We start from the raw sequence: 27,753 nt of genomic DNA, 5'->3' as shown, positions 1-27,753 counted from the left end.
ATCAAGGATAATTTGAATTAATTTTCTTGCAATGCCAGTACCTCTTTCTGTGATGTTCCTCAATGAAAGGCTTTGCAGCAAGTGACCAGTATCAACATGAAAAGTATACATGTGGTGGTGTTACGCCCATGTCTGGAATATTGTTGCCATTTCTGTTATTATAGGTACTAAATATGATGAGGACTGTCTGTTGTTAGCATCATATGCATGGTTAGCATCTTATATTTTACCTGTAATCATATGTCCTACCAGAGTGTTGCACAGGCATTTCCAGTGTGTCTCTAATTCTGATGTTTTATGCCTGGATAGCTCTCTGTTGGAATGGGAATGATCACTGGCAAAGCAGTCATTAACTTTATTTCTGCTTTATATTAGGATGAAGGGTATTTGTTTAGAATTTCTTGCCAGCTGGACGTGTTGGAAGTGTGGACAGTTGTAATGTGGTGGTGCAAGCATAAGAAACTGATAAGTTGTTTCATTTGTTATAGCAACTGCGTGAGCTGATCGCTGAGCACAAGCCTCATATAGATAAGATGAACAAAACTGGGCCTCAGTTGCTGGAGCTGAGCCCAGGAGAAGGTTTTTCTATCCAAGAGAAATATGTGGCAGCTGACATCCTTTACAGTAAAATCAAGGAAGATGTCAAAAAGCGAGCACTGGCACTGGATGAAGCCATTTCTCAGTGTACCCAGGTATCAGTTTAAGTTTAAAATATAATTGGGTTCATTCAATGGAAAAATACACATTGTCATTTTATATGTATATATCAAGACTAAACTGCTGCTTCACCTGGATTTTTCAACCTAATAGCCTGCGAATGTTCATATCACAGCTAATGGCACTGATTTTTCTATTTCTTGAGAGGTTATAATTTTATATATTGGTCAGTATTATGACTTTGTAGCAACTGAAAAATGTTATTGCTACTTAATTTTGAAGTAAAAAATCAAGAAGTCTAAAAATGTGGGATTTTATTTTCACTTTTGTGTTCTCTTACTGGTCTGTTAGTAGCTGATGCTTAATTTTTAAATGAATGTCACTTTTGATCAGTTAATTTGAGTATAGTTATTTCTAGAAATTGGCAACTGAAGTTAGCAGAGAGTTACCAGTGGAACTAGAGAGTAGTTTAGCAGTGTTAATAGCATATGCTCTTAACTGCAGACCCAAAAGAACTTAATGTAATATATACTGAAACTGTTACAGAAAAGTATTACAAGCAAAGTCAGACTTCACAAAACATCATCAACATAAAATTCCGGTCAGGTCCACAAATGTAGCATCTTCATTTCATAGCTTCACCAACCTATGAAATGAACCTAAATAGAGGATTGTCAGGTGTTGCACTCTAGCTACTGTTAAATATTGGGTTAATTGCCATTAAATCCACACTGAACTTCTTTTACTCAACCCCAGATTTCAGAAAAGAACTTGGTAAAACGTTGTACATAAACCCATACAAAAACCTGAATAAAAATACTTTGTTTTATACTAGTGTTTTTATAGGAAATTCCCCTTTTTTCCCTGTTCACTGGAAATTAAGTGCTATATTCTGTTAAGATCTTAAATACTAAATAAAGAAATACACCTCGAAGTGCTTATCGAGTCTACATTGTAAATAATTTTTGTCAGGTCGTTATACTTAATGTCTTATTCCTAGCCCCTGGAGACTGAGTTTAAGAATGTGAGGCAAAAATAAGTGACATCGGATGTCATCCTGCTTTTGAACTGGTTATATGTATATAACATATGTATATATACACATATATGTGTATATATATATAAAATGTATATACATTTTAAACAACCTTTACTCATACCTCTGAAAGATGCCTGATTATTTAGATCCTGTGCTTTTCTATGTCAGAAATGCTTGGTCCTCCCCATATTTGGAGTTGCCTATTTGAAAATCAAGATATTTACTTAGTATTCGAGTCCCTGTTTTGTATGTGATAGACATCAACAGAAAGCAAGAATTAGAAATGCATTCTTTGGTAACACCTAAAATATAATCAGATGTTGAGAAAAAAATTATTTATGCAGTACTTTATGGTTCATTTTATATACCTAAATGTATATGCAAATGTCAAAGCAAAACACTGTAATGTCTACAGAATGTAATTATATATAATCTTCTTTTTTTATTAAGATACATAAATATATATTATCACAGCTCTGTACTGTGATGTCTATGTCGATGTTTGTCTAGACATTCCTTGAAAAATAATTATTTAACTCTTCAGGTTTTAAATTATATTAAATTGCATTATGTATCAACGGAACGGCATAACATATTGAGGTAGAATGAGAGGGTGTCATTACTTGCATTTTCTTCCTTTTAAGTTCTAAAACACTGTCTCATTCATTGAGCTTGAGTACAAGGAGGGCCACTGAATGCACTGACAACTTAAAAATGTCCTAAATTAGACCTAAATATTGCCAATTTAATTTCAGGTTTTATAATTTTTGTAAGGTTTTGTTGCCACAATCAGTTTTTCAGAAGTCTTGAATGTGGGAAGGCTACTTATCTTTCATAACACATTTTGCTGGCTTGTATGACATTCACACTTCTGACAAAAACACTGAGTGCCATAACATTAGTCACAGAGTCTGATTTGAAGTGGGTTGTGTGGTGGGAAAAAGTAATTACATTTATATTGCCTATGTTCCTTTGAATAGAAGGGATGTAGCTATTTGTTCACATAAGGTAATCTTGTTTTGCTGTGCTCTTCCTAGCACCTTTCCCAAGTGTTGTCAGGAGTGCTTTTTGTAGATCCTGGAGGGTCATTAAATGCACCCGCAATTTATGGATTTCTTTAATTCGAAAAGGGGCATGGTGGTGTGAGATTTTAGGAATCTCTGTGAATCCAAAAGCATATTAGTAAAGGCTAACTTTGGACCTATGCCAAAGTTTGAACCATATTAACACAACTGTAATTCAGTTTCTGAGCACCTACCTGGGCTCAGTCAAACATGGATGAATATACTATATACACTATTGTGTGCTTTTAGTTTCAGAAGGTTAACATACCTTTACTGCACGAGCAAACACTACCTGTCCACTGAGAAATGTCTTTTTGAATGACCTCACATATCAAGCCCTAATCGATAGTATATTGGTTGTAACAAGAAAATGTATGTATTTAATTGTAAGGTAAATATCTTTCTAAATGATGAAATCAGAAAGCCATTTCTCCCTAAAATAAGCTACCACTACTTTATGAATTACACAGGACTAAGTGCAAGTAAATTCTGCTGTAGTTCAGAGGAAGTGTCTCAGGACTGAACACCAACTTAATAGTAAAATTCTTAAATTTGACAGGAGGTACCATTTTGCAAGGTTATTTTTGCAATTTAGATATTAAAAGAGCCAGGAGGGGGGGCATTGCAAGTTGCACATATATATGTTTGATAGAGATGATAATTTTAAAGCACCTTTTTCCAAGAGAATTTCAGATGCCATTTTTTGTGTTTGGGGTTTTTTTTTCTAACTTCTCTTCCACTTCTTTCTGTCCTTTACCCCCCTCCCAGTTTCATGACAAGATAGATCCAACTCTTGAGAGTCTGAAACGCATAGCTGAACGTCTGAGGCAGCCACCTTCAATCTCGGCAGAGGTTGAGAAGATTAAAGAGCAAATCAGTGAAAATAAGAATGTATCTGTGGATCTGGAAAAACTTCAGCCAGTGTATGAGACGCTTAAACAGAGAGGGGAGGAAATGATTGCTCGCTCAGAAGGCACTGATAAGGATATATCTGCTAAAGGTAGTAGACTGAGGAAACTTTCATGTAGTGGAAATGCAGTAAGCTGCAGCATATAAAATTCTTCATTTCTGATGACCACTAATCTGGGGAATGTGTTCTTCTGGAGAAGCTGCTAAAGATTTATAAAAGCAAAGCATTCATTTAAAATAATTAATTGTGGATATGACCTTTGTTTTATTTTTAAAGGCCATAGTGTTTGTTTCCACTTAATGTTATAAGGAGTCCTATAAAGAAACAATTTTAGAGTCTAAATTTAAAAATGTACACATATGTTTCTGCTGTAGAACTAGAGAGAGATTTATGACCAAGAATTGTTTGCCAAGGTAGTAATCTAGTTCCTTTGTTGTTTAGCTGTTCAAGATAAACTGGACCAAATGGTCCTAGTTTGGGAAGACATCCAGACTTTGACTGAGGAAAGGGAGGCCAAACTATTGGATGTAATGGAACTAGCTGAAAAGTTTTGGTGTGATCATATGGCTCTTGTAGCTACTATTAAAGATACTCAGGACTTTATTCGAGAACTGGAGGGACCTGGAGTTGACCCATCTGTAGTCAAGCAACAGCAAGAAGCTGCAGAGGTCAGTAGCAAGTAATTTGTTCATTTGAAGTACTTTATGGTATGCAGATGAAAAACAGAATTACTATGAAATACCACAGGAGGATATATTATTTGTTAGAGACCAAGAGGGATAATTGTGTAGAAATTTACAATAATGGTACCTCAAGAGTCTACAGTAAATAACATGTATCAGTGCTTAATTGCAATAAGCATGCAACATGTGCTTGCTATTATATTTCCTTATTTGTTTATAAACATATGTATAATAACCATGTCACCGAGACTCTTAAAAGTTATACATACTTTAGATTCCTTGAGTACTATGTAACATCTAAATGAAAGGTGTACAAATGTATCATGCTCTATGAATTATCCTCTAAGCCTGTAATTACTTATGCTGATAGTTAAAGATTTAAAGGTTGAATGATAACCTCTGACAAAGAAGACACTCTGATTAAAGAAATCTAATTTAAAACTTCCTGTTTATTTTTTCCATCTCCTGCAAAATGATATCATAAGCCATTGTTACAATTTAGACTGATGTCAGCTGATTTCACTCTGATACTGCAAAGGGATTCTTGTATTTTAAGCGTCCAGCTATAAGTCCGAGTGACCTGAAAGAAAACAAAGGTGGAATTGTGCTGTGTTTCATCTTGAAAGCAAGTTGTACACAGATTATTAAATTTAGTAATAGCAGTGTTGGATTTTTTTCTCTTTGTAGGCTGCTAAAGAAGAAATTGATGGACTACAAGAAGAACTAGAAACAGTTGTGAGCCTTGGCTCTGAACTTAGAGCTGCTTGTGGAGAGCCTGACAAACCTATTGTAAACAAGAGTATAGATGAGGTATGGGAAATGCATATGCTTAGGTCTGTTACGTGAGATGCTTGTTCAGCTGAAATTGGTATATTCCCCATGCCCCCAACAAATTTTGAAAATAAAAATTTTGTGGCAAAAGTGAGACATCCCTGAAGCTCTTATGGTAAAGTAAGGTTTGCCTTTTGAGTAAATGAATCTTAGATTAGATTAGAATGTACGGACTGTTTTATTTCATTGATTTTTAGTAAAAGACAGACATTGATTTTTTGTAAAAGATTTTTTTAAATACTCACTGATTAATATGGTAGATGACTACTTCTTGCAAAAGTAATGTTAGAATAAATTTCGGATATATCTGGTTTATGCCCAGTGAGATATCTTAACCGAGATAATCTTGCTTGGATGACTACAAAGTACTTTTAATTTTTCTAGTGTTCTGCAATGTATTAGTCCTTTAAGCTACTTTTATTATAATGATGCAACTCTAAATGATTTAGTAGTATTTCCTCTCTTAACTATAATTTCTATGTTAATAAAAACATTCAATCAGTATTGAAGGTTAGAGCTTTTGTAATCCAGAACCTCTAGTGAATTCTGAACCTCTAGTGAATTCTGAAAGAAACTAGATAGGGAGAACAAGAGCATTAGTATGGAATGAATACGAACTATTCATGCTTAGTTAATTAGTGTTATTGATCAGTGAAGAATTAGTAAATGCTTATTATACAGCGGTAAAATTCTTTTGTCCATTGGAGTAAATTGCACTTACTTGCAGCTGAATTCTGCCTGGGATGCCCTAAACAAAACATGGAAAGAACGAGTTGATAAGCTTGCTGAAGCTATGCAGGCAGCTGTTCAATACCAAGATGGACTGCAGGTAAGATGATGTGATATACCTAACCCAGTCTTGAGTCAATGGTATTTAATGTGGTTGTAGTAAAAAGTGTTATGTGATTAGGTAGGTGACAAGTAATGTATCACTCTGATTGTAGTGACTATTTTCTTCAGGAGGCAGGTATTTTTTCTCAAGATTGGTTGGGGTTATTTTGTTGGGGAGGGTTTTGCATTAAAGAATAAATCTGTTGGGGTGTTTTCTTCGTGTGTGTTTTCCATGTCCATATATTGCACTGTGTTTAGATTAAAAATTAATGTCTCCTTGTTTATTGGTAAGAACAGAGGGTTTTTGATAGCACACGTTCATAGTAATCCTGCTCACATTTTCTTGTGATAGTTCTTCACATGCTATGCGACACATCTTCATGATCTGAAAGGAACAGATTACAAGTCCATATACTAGCTTGCTGCTATTTTTTTTTTTTTTAATGGAGGATGGTTAAAGGACTTGAATTTTATTCCACCTCTTTTGTAGGTCAACTAGTCAAGTTTCTATATTTTAGGCAAAAAATATTATTAACATAATGTTGCTGGACCATTATACTCAGTATAATTTATCCTATCACAATACTTTAGAAGATGATTCCCTTTTTAAATCTGTAGGTAAATATTCCAGCAGTTTTTCAGTTTTTTTAAGATGTCTTGTACATTGTACTTCCTACAACTGATGAAGTTTAAAAAAAAATCACAAGGGGGAGTTGGACTAGATGACCTTTAAAGGTCTTCCAGCCCAAATTATTCTTTGATTCTATGTCTTTTCTCTTTATGAGCTGTTGGAGTTTTTTTGATTATTTTTTTTTGCTTGGTGAAATTACTGTCTTCTTTGGTTCATTAAAATCATTAAAATTAAATTTCACATGACACTGAGGGCAGTTACTTCTGTATGTGGTGCAGATCAAGCAGCAGAACACTGCTTAAAATAATGCAACATGCCTGTTTTGCAGTGCATCCTCACTTAGTATTTTTCTCCAAGTTCTCCCATGTTCATACTGTGCAGAGATTGACTAGACAATTAGGAAAATAGCCATTGATTTAAGTGCTTTCTATTTCCTTTGACTGTACATTGTACATCCTACAAGCTTGGTACTTTGCAAGAACTGAATTTAAGTGCTGTCTTGCGCTTATTTCACTAGACAATATGAAAAGTATTGTGGACATATTGTTAACTGCAGCTGCCTCATCGTGTTGAGTGTGTTGGGGGTAGTTCTCCTTTTCTCAGCGAGCTGTGTAGCAGTGGGCAAGTTCAACAAGTTGTCCTAAGCCTTTCTTCACAATGATATCTCTACACATAATAGGCAGGAGGAAAAGGGCCTAGCAGAGGTGGGTTTTATCCTGTGCAATTACGCAGATTGATGCAGCTGTTCTTAATCTATGTGAAATATTCTTGGGGTTCTGCACTGTATCAGAAGCAAAAGAAATAGCCACAAAGCATCAGAAATGGGGAGATGTCACTTATTTTTTTAAGTTATAACTGCATTATCCTATGGAGATTCATTCTAGCTCAGTTATGGTCCTTCACCACCTAATATATACTGAATGCGTAGTTCCATGTTTCTTACACAAGTAACATTCTTCAAAAACAGTTTGCTTGTAATTCTCATTTAAGGCATGTTATCTACCACCTTCTGTTTTCACTCCAAACAACTGTAGAACAGAGTTGTCTTGTATTTACCTTCTAGGGTATTCATAAAAATTGCAGATTTTACACAAGAAGTAGAATGCAACTCAGCAGGAATAATTCTGTGAGAACGTTGCTGCTAATAGAAGCAGCAGCTTGTACATTCAGTCTTGCAGCTTGTACATTCCTGTAATTGTTACATGGATACTTGACATTTGTTCTATTGTATTGCAAAAGCAACGTTTTTGCTGAGAAAGTTATTTTCTTTTAAAGAGCACAGCAATACCTTCTTTGGAATGAAAAAAAAGAAGTTCTGATATTTTACTTAATACAACTTTCAAACATGATGGTATTTCTCTGCTCACACTTGAATTTCCTTCTGTGATTTTCAGGCACTATTTGACTGGGTAGACATTGCTGGCGGCAAGTTAGCGTCTATGTCCCCAGTTGGAACAGATCTGGAGACAGTGAAGCAACAAACTGAGGAACTTAAGGTATGAACTAGTGATTTATTTCTTTTATATTTACATCTGTCTGCATTTATCTGTGTTGTTTAGTATTTTTCGAGGGTCAAAAGCAATTTTCATTTTCAATTTCTGCTAAAAAAGAATCTCTATGAAAATTTCCAAATATTTCATTGCAAACTTTTTGTTTTAAAATGTACTTAATTCTAAAATCTATTCCAAATTTTGGTGAAAATACCATTTTATTTTTTAATACAATCTGATAGCCCAGAAATACTTTTGGCATCATTCATTCTCTTTCAAAAGCTATAAGGTTATTATGTACAGGGTTCTTTTGCTATGACCTTTATATATTCTGGTTTCTAACGAGAACAGATTCTTTGAGGCTCTAAGCAAATGCCTCCAAAGCTTTACTTCTGCCATTATAGGCTTTATCTAAATGCTCACACAGGTCATGACATTCCCAGTACATGAGTAAGGTGAAAATAAAATTTTCAGGCTAACTTAGAAACCTATCTGCATGGGTCTGGATCTGTGACTGAATACGCCTCTGACATTGGTAGGCTGTTCTGCTATTTTTAAAAAGCAAGGATGTATAACGATCAGAGAATGTTCTTGCTTTTGTTGCTCACTTATAGATTTTGTTGGCTGTGGGTAGGTTGTTTTATCTCGTTTATGGTGTAACTTCAAATGAATCATAACCTTACATAGTTCAGAAAAACGTATGTGTGCAGGTTGTATTCAGACTGCTGCACAAGTTATGTGTACAAGAGGGTGTTCTAGTAAAGGAAAATTGCTTTCAGTTCTTTTGAAGAATAATTCCATTTGAAGTTTAAAGCATTATCCCATTACAGTCACAAGAGCTAGAACATAGAATTATAGAATTACTTGTGATACATTTATTTGTATTCTTTTTCTATTTACCATAGCAATTTAAGACAGAAGCTTATCAACAGCAGATAGAAATGGAAAGACTAAACCATCAGGCAGAACTATTGCTGAAGAAGGTAACACAGGAGAGTGACAAGCACACGGTTCAAGACCCTCTCTCAGAGCTCAAAATATTGTGGGACAGTCTGGAAGAAAAAATTATAAGTAGACAGGTAAATATGCTTGGAGGTGGGGGCTTTATTCATGACTCAGATTTCTGCAAAAAGATCTTTATGTATAATGTTTATATTAATTTACACATTCCTTTTAGTTTGGAAATTACAGAACTATATGTAATCGAATTTGAATTTTACAATTCATTGAGGAGTTTTTATGTTTTTTTTTTAAAAAAACCCCTTTTTAAATTCTCTATCAGCAGTGCCCACTGAATGATTATTATTTTGTTTGGTAGCAGTTGAAAACATGTTTATATGGGCAAAAGTAATATTAGCTGCTGAACTGAGCACTTGAAAAAAACCCCAACAACTTAATATTTAACTATTTCAGTGTTCTTTCCATATATTATCAAACTGAGAGATTTAAAGATGCAGTGCTTTGTAGTATATTATTTTTTCTAAACGGAATCATTCCATGACAAAGAAAAGATTTTAAAAAGATCATGCACCGAATTGCATTTATATTGAAATTATGTTTTAGTGATGAAAAACTACTGACATACCTGATGAGAGAACCTTCAAACTTTACTCTGCCCTAGTTGCATGGCTTCTTCCAATGTCAGGAATTTAAGCCTGGAATGTAAGGCTTCACAGTGGAATTGCCAACTCAGCTTTAATTGTAAAGCAGTTGCTTGCGCTGGGTAACTGTTTCTCCCTGGTTTTTATGCTATCATATGCATGGACTCTGCTCTGGATTATGGTGACTAATGGTAATATAAGACAATTCAATAGCACTGTGAAACTATTTTATGGTAAATTTTATTTTTACTGTAGCACAAGCTGGAAGGTGCCTTGTTAGCCTTGGGGCAGTTCCAGCATGCCCTGGATGAGTTACTGACATGGCTGACACATACAGAAGACCTGCTGAATGAACAGAAACCCGTGGGTGGAGACCCCAAGGCTATTGAAATTGAACTTGCCAAACATCATGTATGTAATTATAATGAATATTAACTGAAATGTTCTTTTGATATTTATCTTCGGGATGAGTCTTGTAAAACTTGATAATTCTCTACATAAATTTCCAAGATGTGGATTATAGCTGAAATGCAGGCTTGGAATAAATAGTATCTTTCCTCTTACTCCTCCACATTCCTTCCTTTCTTGCATATGCTATGCAAGTGGTATAGGTTTTAGCCAAAAAAGAGCTGCTCACCCCAGTCTCCACCTCTAATCACCTTCATTTGACCTGGGGAGCTCAAAAGTTACTGCACCTGCTACTCTCCATGAAGCAATAAACTCCTTGATTATTTTTGTTTAAGCCAGGTTTCACAAACTGCACAACTGTTGCAGATCTCTGGTTCTTTCTTCCTTCTCAGAACATAGTGATTTGTTGTTCTGAATTCGGCAGAATTGTATGTCAGTTGGGTCCAGCTAACACGGAGAATGCTTCTATGAAAATCTCTAAACCCCTCATCTTTTTTTCTTTGTTACTTACAATGTAGGGTTAACTTTTTAGTTTTTTGGGTTAGTATTTTTACTCATCACTGTGACTTTGGAGCCCATGGAAGAATGCTTCCACTATTTCTTTGTTTTGAAGAGTATGTCCCAGGAGTGAGAGATCTTCCCTACCTCTTTGTGTGACACTGCGGTTCATGATGGTATATTCTTTCTAGGTTTGAAGATTTTAATCTAACCTCATATAGCTTCTCCTTTTAAATCTGCCACTTAATTTTTGGCCTGCATATGATGTGAAAAGTATTCAGAGTTCATTTTGGATTTTGAAAGAACTGATTGAAATTGACAGTACACAGATAATTAAGGTATTTTCATTGTCTGTGTTAATGCAGCTATGCAGCTTCTGAAGGCTTATGTGTGGTTAGTTGGAATTTGAGCGGAGCACAATATCTACATGGCCTATGTGACTACTGTTACAAACAGACCCTTTCAAAACAAAGTAAATAGAATTACAAAACCAGGTTCTGCTCCATGAACCTTTTATATTTGTACCTAATGGAAGTGTTTTACTAGTGAAGAAGCATCCAGACATCATTTATGTCTGTGATGAAGGACTTCAGCAAACACATGAATGAATCTACTTCCCTTTTCATAATACAGAGTTTATAGGTTAGAAAGTTCACACAGTAGTGCATCCTGTGGTAGCCTGGAAAAACATCCATCTCTTGAATAACTTCGGAAAGAATAGACCTTGTTCTTAGTGAGTCTCAGCAGGAAGGAAGGGATAAAGATGCGTCTGCTTCTGTGAATATCCCTTTTTTAACCATTAGGAGAATAAAATAATAATAATCTTCTAGTGCTTAGCTTAAAAGACTTAAAGTAAATGTGATGGATATTTTGTATTCAAGGGCTACTTGTGACTTGCTGTTTCATTATGTGCTGTATATAGTTTATTTTACAATTCCTTTGTATTTAGCTTTATATTTTTTCCATATGCTAGCATTTGAGGTAAGTTTGAGTCAGACCCAATAGAAGTCAGTAGTCATGAACTTGAATTTTTTAGGTAGGGTTTACCTTCCCCTCCCAAACATTTTTCTTATTTGTTTTTCTCTTTCTGTTCTTTTTTGTTCTATATTAACACCTTCTTTTCCTCCCCTGTCCTTTTGAAAACAGGATTTGTTTCCCAAATGTGCTTTTTGCCTTGTATGGTTTTACTATGGTTGGTGATAACGGGTTTTTAAGCAGATGGAAAAGCTCGTGTGGTGTTAGTACTACAACCATTCCCAAGATTTTAGCACAGCTCAAGTGTCCTAGTACCCTGACTCATGTGAAATGAGCCGTGAAATGAGCCATGAAATGCATAAAAAGATATTGTGGCAGTCAAGTTGTTGTAGAGCACAGTGGGCACATAGTATTCAAAGAAAAATCATATTAAAGAAAAGCATGTCATAAATTAAGAAAAGTGAAGAAATAACTCTTCCCTAGGGCTACTAGAAACCTTTGATAATTTCAGAAATATGTGTATTCAGAGGGAATATATTATTTTTTCCAAGATACAAAAATAAACTTTGTCATTTTGGCAGAATGGTCCTTTTAGTGCTTTTGATTGAAGAGGCCTTAGTTACTAGCTTTAATTGCTAATACCTGTGCTGATGTTAAACTGTTGTCACTGGACTGCAACTAGTTCAGTCACTGTGATTGCCTTCATTCAGTAAATTTACCAACATGGCCAGTCTTACATGCTGTGTTACAATTGTAGGTGCTACAAAATGATGTTTTAGCTCATCAGTCTACGGTGGAAGCTGTTAAAAAAGCAGGAAATGACCTGATTGAGTCGAGTGCTGTTGAAGAAGCAAGTAATTTACGGAGCAAGTTGGAACTCCTGAATCAGCGCTGGCAAAACTTGTTGGAAAAAACAGAACAAAGGAAACAGCAGCTGGACAGTGCCTTGATCCAGGTGAACAGGAAATGATCAAATATAGAAATAACTCAGAAAAAGTGTCTTTTTACATGAAATACATAGATACACGTATTAGAAGTTCGCCTAAATCAAAACCATAATGCAGACACCCCTGAATTTGGAGAAAGTTTGAATCCAGCTGTATCTTCTGCAGCTGGCCTCTGTCTCTTTTATTGCTGAAACAAGACTTCAGCTTTTGGTCTACATGTTTTTAAAGGGTGAAATTTCTGTATTGGTATATTATTCAGGGAAAACACTGGTCTCACATTAGGTCATTTAGCTTACTTTCAAGATTTCCATGTTTTTTGGTTTTATCCTTCAGATTGAATCGAGCTAGTTTATATTTTGGTCTGCTTTTTTCTTTTTTTTTTCTTCCCCTTTCATTTCATTTGATCATTACAAATATCTGATTAAATCTGTTGCCAGTCTACTTATGCACCTAAGCTGGTATTAGAATGGAGAACATTTTAAGTAAGGTCTAAAATGATATGGTGTAATTTAGGCGCAAGGTTTCCATGGTGAAGTTGAAGATCTGCAGCAATGGCTGACAGACACTGAACGTCAGCTGTTGGCATCAAAACCTGTTGGAGGCTTACCAGAAACAGCAAGAGAGCAGCTTAATGCACATATGGTAAGTATCAGTATTAGAATGCTTTGCAATTTGTATTTCAGAACTAACCATCTTTCAAGAGTGTTTTTGGTACATATGGAGCACGTTCTATATATCACCATGTCTGTACAGTATCTTATAAAAATTTAATAACCTTCAAAACAGCACTTATTTCCGGTGTAGTTTAGTAGTCTGTTGGGACATATGCCCAAAGCTGAGCCATTAATCGTGTTGAGACAAATAAAATAGCTTTTGCATCCTTATTCTTGGAAAGAAAAACAGAAGATGTTTGCAGATTTTTCAGTGATTTCTTTTCTCTTCTGACCCCATAAGTAAATTAATGCTTTTTCTAAGATTTAAAGATGAACCTAAAAGCAGCCCACATTTATTGAACCTTGACTTAAGAGACTTGATCCTTTATTCCTTACCTAACCAAAGCTGACATCATTAGCATAGAAGTAAGAAGGGCTACTGGCTCATAGAGCCTGTGCTTTAACTAGAAATGTCAAACTGACCAGGATGCCTGAATTATTCCCTTTCTTTCTCTTTAAGAAACATTCCATGGATTTCTCTGCTCCCATAGAACCGTAGAGCTTAAACAAAGACACTTAAACTTGATCTCTTAACTCAAAGGAAGGTGGTTCATAGCGCTCCATTTATGTAAAATCATGCTATGCCATTAGGCCAGGATATAAACTTCTGGTGATCTAAACTTCTGAACTCCTGGCTCAGATGTAACAGTGGTATTTACTGAACTGTCCTTGAACTCGAATATGCCTAACACAGTTTCCATTAGAATGCTGCATTGTCAAAGCATTAAAAATAAGATTTTATTTTCGAATGATGCTAAAGGTCATTGCTCACCAACATGGGGCACATTTTTTTTCCTTCCTCTTTTTCTGCCAAAATTTGCCAGTAACTATAATTGAGAAAGAAACTTAATTCACAGTTTTAAAATCAGTTATAACAGGAAGCTAGATCAAAACACAGAAATAATCCTGTGGTTTTGAACCCCTCTGATCCTTCTCTTTTTGTCTTAAAGGAAAAAAAAAAGGAAGAAAAGAGCTTTTTTTTTATTCCCTGTGAGGGTGAGATATAATTACAATTCCCTGAAAGTCAGCGGAGCTCTTTGCTTTTTTCATCCTGGACTTAGTCAAATCAGGACTGAAAATTTTTCCATTGAAAGCTTCAGAATTTTCTTTACTACATTCTTTTGCTATGCAAATGTTCTATACCTACAATGCTTACAGATTGATTAGTTAAAAGACCTTTAAACTGAATGTAGTATTATATTTGGACCAAGTCTGGCTGTCCCCAGTAATATGTATTTTAGATCTACAATCATTCCCTAACTGTACATGAACACTTTAACAGATTGTTACTATACTGGTGGCCATCCTATAACTTCAGGCATTGGCTGTTATCAACCTTTAAAATAAAGAACTTGATTTTTCTTTAGTTAAACCTTATGTGCATATATGTGTTAGTTCTCTCTCCCTCTTTTATTTTTTTGTGGCTGAAATGTTGAAGGCTAGTGTCATATTGACTACTGCTCATCATAAGTTCCAAATTCAAACTTGGTCCTAAGTGATACAAACCATTTCTGACGTGAAACTGAAGGAGGAAGTTTTGCATTGTTTTGATTTGTTTCTCTTTGGAAATAAAGTTATGAACCATCTTCTTGTGTATAAGACCTGTTTCTGTGGATATGAATAAAAGATCCCTCAACCATAATTAGCTCACAAATGGAGTTGAGATTGGGCTGCATTTCCAGCTAAGGCAGCTTCAGGAAAACAAAAGATATGAAGAGACGTTACAGGGCACCAGTAGGAAAGGGGCTTAAAAAGAGGCCTTTTTATCTGTCCCAGTGCTGCTCAGAACATCCCTCTCCTTTTCTTAAAACAATCATTGTTCTCAGTTTCTTCCTGAAAATAACTTTAATTGCTTCTGCCCTTTGGAGAGTGTGACTGTACTGCAAAATTAACCACTGTAATGGACCATTGTGTCAGGCTGAGCCCAGCCCCTGTGTCTGGAACTACGCCTGCTTTGCCTTGTCTCACCTGTGCTGTGCTTCTTGTGTTTACTTCCGAGGGGTTCTTGTGCTGCAGGACAGTAAGATGTTCTGGGGAGTTATGGAAACCAGAAATATTCTAGGAAGGTTGGGAGTGTAGGAGGAAGCAGACTAGGTGACACCACTTTTCACAGTCCTTAGAAAGAAAGCAAAGAAGCTTTCTGTCCTGTCAAAATCTTAAGCTCATGATTAAACCTGCTTCCTGCTTTGCCCTCCTATTTGATCAGGTAGAAGCCCTGTGTACCTTGTCTCTCAGCCCAAAGAAAGTGTTTGGTTTGGGCTTTTCTCCTGGGAATCAGAGGAAAAAGTAGTTTTCCTCTTATTTGCAAGCCATTTATTCCTCATCTCCTGGAAGACATTCGTCATTTGGGCATCTGCAGCAACTTTGTGCATTTTGGTTTGTCTGTTAGAAATATTGGATGTGCCCATTTGAGTGAGAGTGTGGCATGAGAGGTCCCAGACTTTTGCCAGCTTACTTTTAACATGGTTAAAAATGCATCATTAGTAAAATAGTGAATAGGTAAAATATAGTTATCGTTATTATTCCAGCTTGTTTTCTATGTCTGAAATGTCTTCAGTGCTCATGCCTAACAAGTGAAGGAATATACAGCCAAAACAGACAATGTACAATAGAACAGCCCTCCCAAGTTGTCCCACCCACTTTTGAAGGTGTATGTTGGAGGTCTGGGCTTTCAGCACACTGTGTAATGCTGACACTTCTTGTGTTTTGGCTACAGATGGACTTTAAACCAACCAAGCTGTAGCAACTCTTGTGTAATAAGTGCGTAGTACTTTCTTTGCCAAACTTTGGATCTCAGAGAAGACATTGACAGACAATACAAGTTCTCATTTCCTGAAGAACTGGGCCCTTTCTTTGCTCATTTGGGGTTTTATGAATTACATATGTTTCCTTTATTAGTCTTAATCATACCTACTAAATGTTGGGGGAGGAATAAATGGTATACTGGCATTTAGAAAGAGTATCGAATTTCTACCTTACTTGTTTTTTGGTGCTTTCTTTTTTCAGGAACTTTGTGCTGCCTTTGAAGCCAAAGAGGAGACATATAAGTGTCTAATGCAGAAAGGCCAGCAAATGCTTGCAAGATGCCCAGAGACTACTGAAACAAACGTTGAGCAGGACATAAATAACTTAAAAGAAAAATGGGAATCTGTGCAAACAAAGCTCAGTGAAAGAAAAGTATGTGTTTTTACATAAAAATGGAAGTGTAAATCATGTGTTTAAGGGTGTTAATGATCAGTGCTCTTATGCGTGCATACTTGCTTGATCTTTTATATTTAAAACCAATTGTAAAGACAGGCAGAATGTTTAGAAAGTACTGAGAAAAATAAGTTTCAAGAAGTTAATTACCCATACTTGGAAGGGGGAAGATGGATGGGAATGGCTCAAGTCTGTTCTATAGAAATACATTAACTGATACTGTTAATGCTCATGTAGTAGGACTAGGGCTTTTCCGGATTTTATTGCAATAATTGTAGACAGGAGAGACTCAATGATCGTTCAAGTTTACCTCCTTCTCAGTACAGAATTTCTGCATTATTTTTTCTAGTTTTTATCCATTTTTTCTTAAAATTCCCAAACTCTTGGCCTTTTGCCACTTACTTCAAGTGACTACCTTCTGTTCTAACAGAACAATAGCATGATTTCACTGATATGCACCACACATGTGACAACACCAAAATGACAATTGAGCTTTAATAAAAAGAAGTGGTCTAGGAAAACTTATTCTTTGTTCAGTGCAAGTTTGATGACCTCCTTGAGGCTCTTGCAAGTGCACTGCCACCTTAGATTCCTGAGATTTTACTGGTTTTGTGTTGAAACTGATAAATCCATATGTCCCATTAGGATTAAGTAGTAGAAGATATGTTCTAATGTGAAAATAATTATTTTGATACTAGGTGCTGTATTTTCTATTCATCTGTCATAGATAATTTTGTTGTTACTCTTCTGTTCATCTCCTTGAATATGCTCAAATGTAGGCTGTTATTTTAAAACTCAGAAACCTTTAAGTTGGAAAAGTGTTTTAAAATGCTCAACTAAAATGGTTTACTGTAAAGTGCTGAACTAAAATGGCTTCCTTGGCCAAAGCCCCTGCACAGTATCAACTGCTATTAAAGTATGACCTATCTTTACAGACCAAACTGGAAGAAGCCCTCAGTTTAGCAACAGAGTTCCACAACTCACTTCAAGATTTCATCAACTGGCTTACTCAGGCTGAGCAAACTCTAACTGCAGCTTCTCGGCCAAGTCTTATCTTGGACACTGTCTTATTTCAAATTGATGAACACAAGGTATGTAATGTTTTTCTCCCACTCTGTGGAGATACTGTAACAATGTCCAAATGAACCCTATAATGCTGGCACTCGGAGAAACATTTAATTTGTTTTAAAATTACATTTTATAGTCTTTTTCACTATATCATTTTTTATCAGACTGAGTTTTTTCAGTGTTTACCCAGCAACACAATATTGAGTAATTTTCTCCCTTTTTTCCCAAGGTTTTTGCCACAGAAGTGAACTCTCATCGAGATCAAATCATAGAACTGGACAAAACTGGAACGCATTTGAAATATTTCAGCCAGAAACAGGACGTTGTCCTTATTAAGAATCTGCTTATTAGTGTACAGAGCCGATGGGAAAAAGTAGTTCAACGCTTAGTTGAAAGGGGAAGAGCTTTGGATGATGCAAGGAAAAGAGCCAAACAGGTAATGGGACAACAGCTGTTTTACAGCTCTTTGAACTTAGCTGTAATTGCGTCCAGATTCTTGACAAATATGGTGCTTTAAAGCACTTACAAAGCAAGCCTGGGTTTAGTGTAACAGACAGTGTTGAGTTAGTGGAGCAATTTCTGTGATTCAATCATAGAGCACTTCATTTGGGAGGTGAAAGCGTCATTTTCAACCCGAGCAGTGACTTCTGTCTGCAGTACAGGACAGTCTGAAAAAAGAAAGTAACAGCATGGATTCCAGATGTGTATTAGTGCCATCTGTCCTCAGAAAGAAGTTTCACAATCAACCCCATATATTTTAAAGAATGTGATGACCCCTTTTCACTAATCTGTGGGAATATTCCTTAGTATTTTCATCTTGGATCTATGTTGTGCCCTGATTATTAGTCATCACTTATCACTCAGACTCTTATGTTAGTTACTGGACCAATATCTTCTGTGTAATAATATATCTCCATTTATTTTCTTATGAACCTGGAGAGGTGTTGTTTTGGTTTGTTTTTTTTACAATTTTCTTCACTGGGAAGCATTCATGTTTTTTTCTTTAGATACGTTTCCCTCACCGAGAAAGATAAATGAGAAGATACAAAATGTGTGAGAGAAATGTAATCTGTTTAAATGGCAGTAGGAAATTCTAGCTTCTTTTTATTCAAGTGAACATGATCATTCAAGATTTGGTGATGTTCACAGCCAAACCATGTTCCCATGTTCACCACTACCACCACTCAGCTCATAGAGCAAGAAGTTTTCTGAGCAGTAGCCCATAAGCCAATCACGTTACTTATTTTCCAGGCATTTCTCTTGTGCATTCCCACACCCAGAAGTTCTGCAACGAGATGGATTTCATCTCAATATCCATTTACAAAGCTGAATACAGTATTATTAAGATGACAACTTTCTATGTAGAGTGTTGAAGGAGTACTGAAGGCTACCAGTGTCAAGGCCTAGTCAACAGCCCTGAACAACGGGGTCTAGGAGCCTTGAGAAGTTTCTGAACTAGTTTCTTGTGCTTTCATGTGTAGGCAGCCCAAGCAAGAAGAATTTTCAAAAGAGAGAGAAATGACCAGCTTAGAAAAATGAAAACCCAAAGGGATGCCACTTTGTGAAAGCTCGTTGAATCTTTAGTTTTTCCCTAAAAAAGAGCACTTCCCCAAAGTGCTCTTTTCATCAAAACAGGAAGGAAGATCAAAAATCTGTTCCTTGCCCGTCAAGATAGCATTTGATATAATGAGAGCATTCAGGGGTGTTACAGGGAAAATCCTGGGCAGTCATCCAGACAGAAGTTTTCCCCAGTGATTTACTGCTATCGTCCTATATAAGCAATAGCTAATCCCCATTCTTTCTGTATTTACTATCCATTACTAAAAATGTAGAAATCTAAATGGCCAACGCATCAACAGATGTTACCAATATGTCTCTGACAGATGCATACTACGTGTGCACATCCTGTACATTAAAGGTTGCTAATTCACTTAGGAGAAGGGAAGCTAAATACAGTGGCCACGTGGTTTAACTGGTTCTGTTTGAGAGACCAGGGAGAAAAAACACATCAAATCTTGTCAAAGTCTGCCAGTCTTGGTTGGAGTTTAATGTTATTGAACTGTTTTATGAACCAGTGAATTTTAAAATCCACACAAATCTCACTTTTCTTTAGTTCCATGAAGCCTGGCACAAACTTATGGAATGGCTGGAAGAGTCGGAGAAATCTCTGGACTCAGATCTTGAAATTGCAAATGACCCTGATAAAATAAAAATGCAGCTCGCACAGCACAAGGTGAGTCATGAAATGCAAAGTGCCAAGTGAAATGTAGGTAAGTCTATCAGCCTTGTGCTGATCAATCAGCAAAGTAAGTAGATTTGTGGCCTTGCTGCAATGGAGTGTTTATTCATATCAAATTAAATGGTGTTTTAAGAGGGGCCGAATGAAAAAAAACCAAACACTTATCACAGTTCCTGATATGTTGGGGAATGGTTAACAATGAAGAGGAAAGACAATAATACAGGATCATGGAAACTTTGAAAAGCAGATTTATACCATTTCAGAATAGGAATCTCTGAAGGGGCTTTCTTTCAGTATTTATACCAAAAATTTACCATCCACTTATTTGATTTTCCTTTTAATACTGCAGAATGAATTCAAAACTGAAAAATAATCTTGTATTTCGATTGGCAGTTGCTTTTTATGTCAAGAGGAAATGATAATGAAATCCCCTAGAAAATACAGTAACACTATTAATAGCACAGGTGGTTTCTCTTCATGGGATTCCAAATTCTGAAACCAACTTTTCACAAACCCAGCTGTTGTAGGTGAAAATGTAAAAATCTCCCTCATTCACCTGGCTTTTCAGACATGTAACGATAATGTAAAAGCTTGATAATTTTAGCAGACACAGAGCAAAAGGGAAGGCTAAAGTAGTCTTTACTTCATTTTTACTTCTCTAAAATGTCTGGCATAATATATTATTGAGAACCAAGTGAGTGAGTGATAGAATCCTCAGAGATACGATTGTGTCTTAAGATTTCTCATGGAGCAGTTTCATCAGAGACAGAGTATTGAAAGACTGTTCATTTTCTACATTTTGGCACATATTTATTTTTCATGTCAGTTTTATGGTTCTCTATTTACTCCTATGTTTTCATTCTGCACAATATCCCCAAAAGTTTACATATCTAACTTTTTATTTTTGCTGTAGCTTCTGGTGATTGCTCTTACCTCCAACAAGTTTTGTCATGTATATTAATGATTTGTTACTCCATGAGTCTGTGAGAAAGCTGACTGTTGGTCAAGCAAAAGTAGTTTACCTGTGTTTGCTGTTAAAACTTTTCGATAAAACCTACGTTGACATTCTGTTATGCTGACTCTGCAATTTCAGTTTGTTTTGGGATTGCTGCTGTTGCCAGAATTTGAAGTTGGTGATGGGAACTGGCAAGGGGGAATCTTGCTGTTAGGACAGTCTTTCTTGTCTCCTCTGACTCTTAATCTTCTAATCCTTTCACTCCTCTTTTTCATTATATATTCATATATATATATATATATATATATATATTTACCTAACGAGTATGGTCAACACTTTGTGACTTTGCTTTGAGGTCCTTTCAGGACTTTCTCCTACCTGTATTCTTCTCCCCTCTTCAGAAATGTTAAACTTGATAAACTTGGTATTTACCTTATACCTACAGGTTTTATGAACCCAAGCTTCCTCACGTATATTGGCAGACTCATCCTTTCTGTCATTGATATAGCTTCTTTCATATAAAATGCCTGCAGAGCATTTCTGCTTGAGTTGCTTGAATCTTGTTAAGGAATGGGATGAAATGTGCTACAGGGACATAAGGATTGAAACTGGTGATCCGGAGGAAAAAAAGATGAATGTGTGTGACAGAGGGAGTTCTGTGAACTTTGTGACTTCAAACTTCAAACACCACCCCCTCAAGAAATCAACTCAATTGTTTTTTAATGAGTTGTCAAACCTCCCAGCACTGCAATGTCCTTCCTTGTATTTTGAGTCTTTTCCTTCCACTCCCACATATACCCTGTGTCTGTCTTTGTCTTTTCTGTCCAGTCTTGAAGGTTTCCTTGCTCCATTTAGTTAAAGATTTTGCTATCCAAATTGAGTGTGTGCTGTAAGCAATAGTTTGGACTCGCTTTTTGCCAGCTGTTACTGCCAAAAAAAAAAGTCCCTGAAAAAGAAAAGCCAAGATAATATGTTTTCTCTCTCACTCATATCTAGTGTGTTGCCAGGGACTTTTGGGGGTTATTCATGGTCTGTTTATCAGAATTTATTTTTTTTTCATTTTTAGGAGTCAGGAATGGAAAAAGCAATATTAGGTCACCCAATCTATTCCTGTGCTAATGCTGAGTGTTCCTTACTGTAAATTTATATGAACCTGGCTAATTTTATCTGTATGTGCCCATCTTCCTTAGAAGGAAGGTAGCTAGATGAGTGTAATCTCAGTAATTAACTTACTTGTCTACTCCTGGCAGCTTAAACTAAAATCTACTTTCAGTTACATGTCTGTAAAATCAAATGAAAGTAGATATGATGTAGTCTCTCAAGGAATGAACTGCATGACTGCAACCCTTTGCTCACCTTTAAATCTGTTTTTCCTGTATAATCCTTCTCTGGCAACAATTTAATTGTATTTCCTGGTGCAAATCTAGTAACACTGTGCATGTAGTGTTAAGTAGTTAACAAACCCCATCAAATAAAAGAAGCACAGACGTATTGTTTATATTGAAGGAACTTTTATAAAAAGCTGGTTATTTTGAATATCTTATTTATTTTTACTCTAGTGCTAACTTGACAATTATATTCTTTCTTGAAGTTTGTTTCCTTGTTTTATATGAGGAAAACAAAAGGACAGCGAGGAAAAACTAAATTACAAAGCAGATGTTGCTTTTTTTTTGTAACAGAAAAAAGGGGAAAAAAAAGAATACCTGATTCTATATATAAGAGTTTCCTTAAAGTGCACTTGTGATTTATGATTTTTTAAACTGATTTCCTGCTAGTGGTTCATGAAGGTGTGAAATAAAATATTTCAAGCATTTCTGCCATTTCAAAGCTGCTGTGTTGAGCTGGTGTTGTCTTTTGGAAGTGTTCCTTTATTTAATTATTTACTCTGTCAGTTGGTTAAAGGCTTGTGGTTGGAGGTTTCCCAGCTTGCCCATGTTGAGCTAAACCAGAATAACCTCTGTAGCTCTTGGAGAGCTCTACAAGTGGCTTGAAATCCTAGTTTGTAAGAATGTAGTGTGAAAAATGCTCAGTTAATGGCTCCCAAAGTAGCAGTTCTTTCACTACCAGGCACCCCTTGCTGAAATTTGGGAATATTATGGTAGGACAGGAATCATTGCCCTTGCCGAAGGAGGGATTTTGTGGAAGTTATTCCAGTAGGCATAGAGCTACATTCCCAGAGAAGGACAAAAAGCAGGGATCTGCCAGTGTCAAGCCCCACGTAATTTCAGGTGCACTGTGGCACTAGCATAGAAATTTTGCAGTAAGTTTAAAATATTCTTGCAGCAACATTTACAATTAACATTGCAAATAGTATGTCAAAAATTAATTAACAATGGCCTGTAAGCAGTTAATGATATATGGGTTTTTTCCTTTTCTTCCATATGTGTAGGAATTCCAGAAATCTCTTGGTGCCAAACATTCTGTGTATGATACCACGAATAGAACTGGACGTTCCTTGAAAGAGAAAACCACCTTGGCTGATGACAATTTGAAACTTGACGATATGCTGAGTGAACTAAGGGATAAGTGGGATACAATTTGTGGAAAGTCAGTGGAAAGGTAAATGAAAACTCTCTCATTATTAATCAAATAAGAGAAATACTTAGGAAAATTCTTTTGGCTTCTGTTTTGGGTTTTCTTGTGTAAAAGTAAAACCAGAGTGGCTAGCTTGTTTGATAATTAAGAGTGTCAAAGCAGTAAAATACTGTAAATGCATGCTTTCCTTTTGGTATGGAAGAAGGGTAGGGGGAGGGAGGGGAAGGAAGAGTCCTTTAAAAAGGGAAACTGATTGAAGTTCTCTGGAGGTGCTGGTTGACAGAATGTTAGCCTGCAGCATATCCACATGGCCCAGTACGCCAGTGGCATCCTGGCTTGTATCCGCAATAGTGTGGCAAGCAGAACCAGGGCAGTGATCGTTGCCCTGTACTTGTGTTGCAGCCTGCCCCAGAAGGGGAGGGTAACCCAGGTTCTTATTAATAAATCCCTTGGGGTGGATTAGAGTGAAATGACGCTGAGTAATCTGTGTTTGTAAACATACATATGTAGGGTTTATTTTAGAACAATTTTGTTTCAAAGGTGAACAGGTATGTTGCTGGTTTGGGTGTTATCATCTATAGCAATATAGCAACATTAAAGCATAGCAGTATAGCACTATTAAAGCACAGCAATGTTAAAGCACCTATAGCAATAAAGCATAGCAATATAGCACTATTAAAGCATAACAATATTAAAGCATAAAGATAACACTTAAGGAAATACATAAGGGAGAGAAAGGGAATGAAAGGATAAGGATTGAAAGACTTATATGTAGTCACCACCCACAGGATCCAGCGATGAAACTTGATAGTTGCAGCTTCCATGTCTATTGGTTGAAGTGGTGGTCTTGATCCATTGGGGCTGGGGGAAGCCCCCCCGCCAAAACTCAAAGATGTAATGAGTTATTATACACTTCTAGCTCAGGTGAGAATGCTTTGTACCTCCCTGGGGCCAGGAGTTTTACAGTGGGTAGTATCATGGGACATGTCACTGATCTCTGACATCTTGTAAGAGAGCTGCAGCTGCCTGTTGTGTCAGCATCATTCAGGATCCATCATGGTCCGATATTTGACGTGCATAGCCGAGGCTAGATGTGCAGAATTATGTAAAGGGAAGACATTGGCATGATAAGAGGGACTGTCCCACTTTGCAGGATTTGCTTCTTCCGTTATCTGGAGATCCAGTTTGTAGCTTCAGGTATTCATCCACACCTCGGATGGCTGGACAATGGCACCCCCTTACCTGGTTTGAAGGCCCTTTGGCAGTACTCAGGGAGGGGTGGGCTTTGCTGGGTGAGCAGCTGTTTCTTTCCAGTTTGCAAAAGTCTTTTGGTGATCTTAGAATGTGTAAGTCATTAAATGTTTCAGTCTCTGACAACTTGGCACTGGTGAGGCCACACCTTGAGTGCTGTGTCCAGTTCTGAACCCCTCACAACAGAGAACTTGAGATGCTGAAGTGTGTCCAGAGAAAGGCAATGGAGCTGGTGAAGGGTCTGGAGCACAAGTCTGATGAGGAGTGGCTGAGGGAGCTGGTGGTGTTTAGCCTGGAAAAAGGAGGCTCAGGAGGGACCTTATTGCTTTCTAGATGAAAGGAGTTTGTAGTCAGATGGGGATCAGTCTCTTTTCCCAGGTAACAAATGACAGGATGAGAGGAAACTGTCTCAAATTGTACCAAGTGAGGTTTAGATTGGATATTAGGAAAAATTTCTTCGCTGAAAGGGTTGTAAAGCATTGAAGCAGTCTGCCCAGGGAAGTGGCTTAGTCACTATCCCTGGAAGTGTTTAAAAGATGTGTGGATGCGGCACTTTTGGGTCATGGTTTATGGTGAACGTAGTGGTGCTGGGTTAACAGTTGGACTTAATGATCTTGCTGGTCTTTTCTAACTGTCATGATTCTATGATTCTGTTATTTTATGCTGAAAATGTTTTCTTAAAGTGTATAAATTATTGTTTTTTGTGTGTGTGTTCTGGGTTTTTTTTCCCCTCCCAGGCAAAATAAGCTAGAGGAAGCCCTATTATTTTCGGGACAGTTTACTGATGCTCTGCAAGCTCTCATTGACTGGTTATACAAAATTGAACCTCAACTAGCAGAAGATCAGCCAGTACATGGAGACATTGATTTAGTGATGAACCTGATTGACAATCACAAGGTAATTCCAAAAATACTTTTTTAATTACTGTACTGCTCATAAGTGTAACATTGTAATGCTGTCTTTATCTCTGACTATTCTGTAATTTTTAGAAATATGGAATAGTTTTGTAACACAAACGTAATCAACAATAGAAAATGCTGTAAAACATACATGAAAGAGGACAGCTCCTAGTGACTCATTGACACCAGTTACCATTGAGATAGTCCATTTAATGGTGCTGTCCTGTGTATTTATGAATATCATGTCATATCACAAGTATGCGTTTATTAGTGTGTGTCTATGAGCAAGAGATGGCAAAAATTGTTTTACCGGAAAACTCTGGGGCAGACAGCTCTTTTTTTAGTCCATCTGTTAACCAAATGTCCAGTGCACTTGTCATGACTGCAGCAGCCTTTCGGACCTGTGGGGATGCTGTATATTTATCAAGCAAAGTAGTTGCAATGCTTAAGTTATGCACAGATTTCAACTAGACCGTGAGCCAGGAAGCTTGCATCGGAAAACTGCACTATTTTGTTACTGAAATGGTTTAGGAGATGAGAACAAGTAGGAGATGTTGGACTTTGCCTTTGAATCCCAGTTTTGCAGTTCAGTACGTCAGAAGAAATGACTGTTGAAGTTACTTGTATTGCAAAGGCAACACATAGGCAGAGCTCTGGAGCCTGGGAAGATCATGAGGTAAAGGTCCTTCTGTTCATCCACCACTGACTTTCAGTATCTCCTGCCCACTGAGGAGAAGATTCCGTCCCTCATGAAAAAATGTTTGGAAACATGGGTTGTCTATAAAAATTAGGCTGCAATGTGCTGTAATTGCTTCTGAAATCCCATTGTGTATCACAAGTAAGTTGTAGTCAGTGGCGTGGTATATTATAATTGCCGTATCTTCTTCTAAGAGCTTGTTCCATCTACTAATGTGAACATTTCTTCTTATTTGATTTCTTCTCATAACCAATAGTTTTTTGTTATTTTTTGCATAAGTATGCCTCAATGAGTTAAACATTTCAAATATATTTGATGGTGCCTAGGTTTTCCAGAAGGAGCTGGGAAAAAGAACAAGTAGTGTCCAGGCTCTGAAGCGCTCTGCGAGGGAGCTGATAGAAGGCAGTCGTGATGACTCTTCCTGGGTCAAAGTCCAAATGCAGGAGCTAAGCACTCGCTGGGAGACAGTTTGTGCCCTGTCAGTATCCAAGCAAACACGACTGGAACAGGCTCTTCGGCAGGTAAGGAATACTACTGTCACTACGTGTACTCTGTGAGAACTAGTGAAAATATCTTGTAGTCTAGTTACCAAAAATTTAATTTCATTTTCACTTAATGTCATTCACTTCCATTTCATTTGAAAATACTAATTTCTTGCTCATGCATTGCTTACCTTGTCTCCATCCCTTTACCACGGCACATAAATAGTGCCTCTTAGCATTTATTATTAATGTTATTATTAGTCTCTACCACAAATGCAAAACAAATGTTTCAAAGACCTTACCATCTAAGGAAATCACTGAAGTTGCAGTCAAGCATGAAGGATGATTAAGAACTATGCCCCATTCACAAGAAGCTGGAGATTGCAATCGTATTTATGCTTTTTGTGCCTTATTGGAAAGAAGTAAATTTCTCTATTGAAAACTTGTTTACATTGGCACAATTACAATGCAAAGTGAATTACATTGCAGAAAAGATAGTTGTGCTGAGTGCACTCAGGAGTTAGAACAGCCTATGTATGTCAATAGTGTCTGGTACCAATCCCAAACAAATAGATCTATCTCAGGTTGTTTCCAAACCTGAGATAATATGGATGTACAGCTCTCTGAAGATATACTAGCTTGGACTGATGCTAGGATGGGGCTCCTCCAATAGCAGTGTATCCACTGCATACAAAATTCCTGCTCTGCTTTTCCCAGGGTTTGTCCAGCTCTCCAGTCTCTCAGCAGACACAATCCCTAAGGTACCTCAAACTCTAATTGTGTCTGAATATGGCTGTGTCCAAAGGTGAATCTTTCTTGTTTCTCCAGACATAAAAGGGTCACTCTCCCACAGGCTGTCAATTCATTTTGCTTAACTGGTGATTTAGGCTGTGCAGAAAATACAGTTCTCATCTTTCCAGCTGGTCCCTGAAAGCAAAGCACCTCCCTTGTAATTTGTCAGTGTAAAGGCATGACATTCACAACTGAGCTGCAAATACACTATAAATCAGATGGCTAAAAGCATGAACAGGCTTTTAGGCTTCCTATAATTTTTTGAGAAGCATGAGCTATTTTTACAGTTATGAAAATGTATTACTGTATATCATTGACTTTTTAATGGAAAGATAATGTGCCAGTACTGCTGTGTGATT

The 27,753-nt window shown here is 36.8% G+C and overlaps 1 protein-coding gene across 9 annotated transcripts in view; it reads left to right on the top strand.

Moving 5' to 3' along the window:
- The window catches only part of LOC108497133 (dystonin-like), a 216,625-nt gene that overhangs the window by 166,353 nt on the left and 22,519 nt on the right, over window positions 1-27,753 (top strand). For all 9 annotated transcript variants that reach the window (XM_017814501.1, XM_017814500.1, XM_017814507.1 and 6 more), the window contains 17 exons: window positions 489-692; window positions 3,529-3,760; window positions 4,112-4,338; window positions 5,041-5,163; window positions 5,912-6,013; window positions 8,041-8,142; window positions 9,042-9,215; window positions 9,993-10,148; window positions 12,376-12,573; window positions 13,079-13,207; window positions 16,285-16,455; window positions 17,412-17,567; window positions 17,774-17,980; window positions 19,658-19,777; window positions 23,128-23,297; window positions 25,262-25,421; window positions 26,447-26,641. In XM_017814501.1, coding sequence (XP_017669990.1) covers window positions 489-692; window positions 3,529-3,760; window positions 4,112-4,338; window positions 5,041-5,163; window positions 5,912-6,013; window positions 8,041-8,142; window positions 9,042-9,215; window positions 9,993-10,148; window positions 12,376-12,573; window positions 13,079-13,207; window positions 16,285-16,455; window positions 17,412-17,567; window positions 17,774-17,980; window positions 19,658-19,777; window positions 23,128-23,297; window positions 25,262-25,421; window positions 26,447-26,641 — 2,826 coding nt within the window. The remainder of the gene's footprint in view (window positions 1-488; window positions 693-3,528; window positions 3,761-4,111; window positions 4,339-5,040; window positions 5,164-5,911; window positions 6,014-8,040; window positions 8,143-9,041; window positions 9,216-9,992; window positions 10,149-12,375; window positions 12,574-13,078; window positions 13,208-16,284; window positions 16,456-17,411; window positions 17,568-17,773; window positions 17,981-19,657; window positions 19,778-23,127; window positions 23,298-25,261; window positions 25,422-26,446; window positions 26,642-27,753) is intronic.

This window comes from Lepidothrix coronata, unplaced genomic scaffold (genome assembly GCF_001604755.1).
Source record: "Lepidothrix coronata isolate B3197 unplaced genomic scaffold, Lepidothrix_coronata-1.0 Scaffold45, whole genome shotgun sequence".
Lineage (NCBI taxonomy): Eukaryota > Metazoa > Chordata > Aves > Passeriformes > Pipridae > Lepidothrix > Lepidothrix coronata.
Note: the sequence above shows the minus strand (reverse complement) of the source record. Positions and strands in the feature narration are given on the sequence as shown.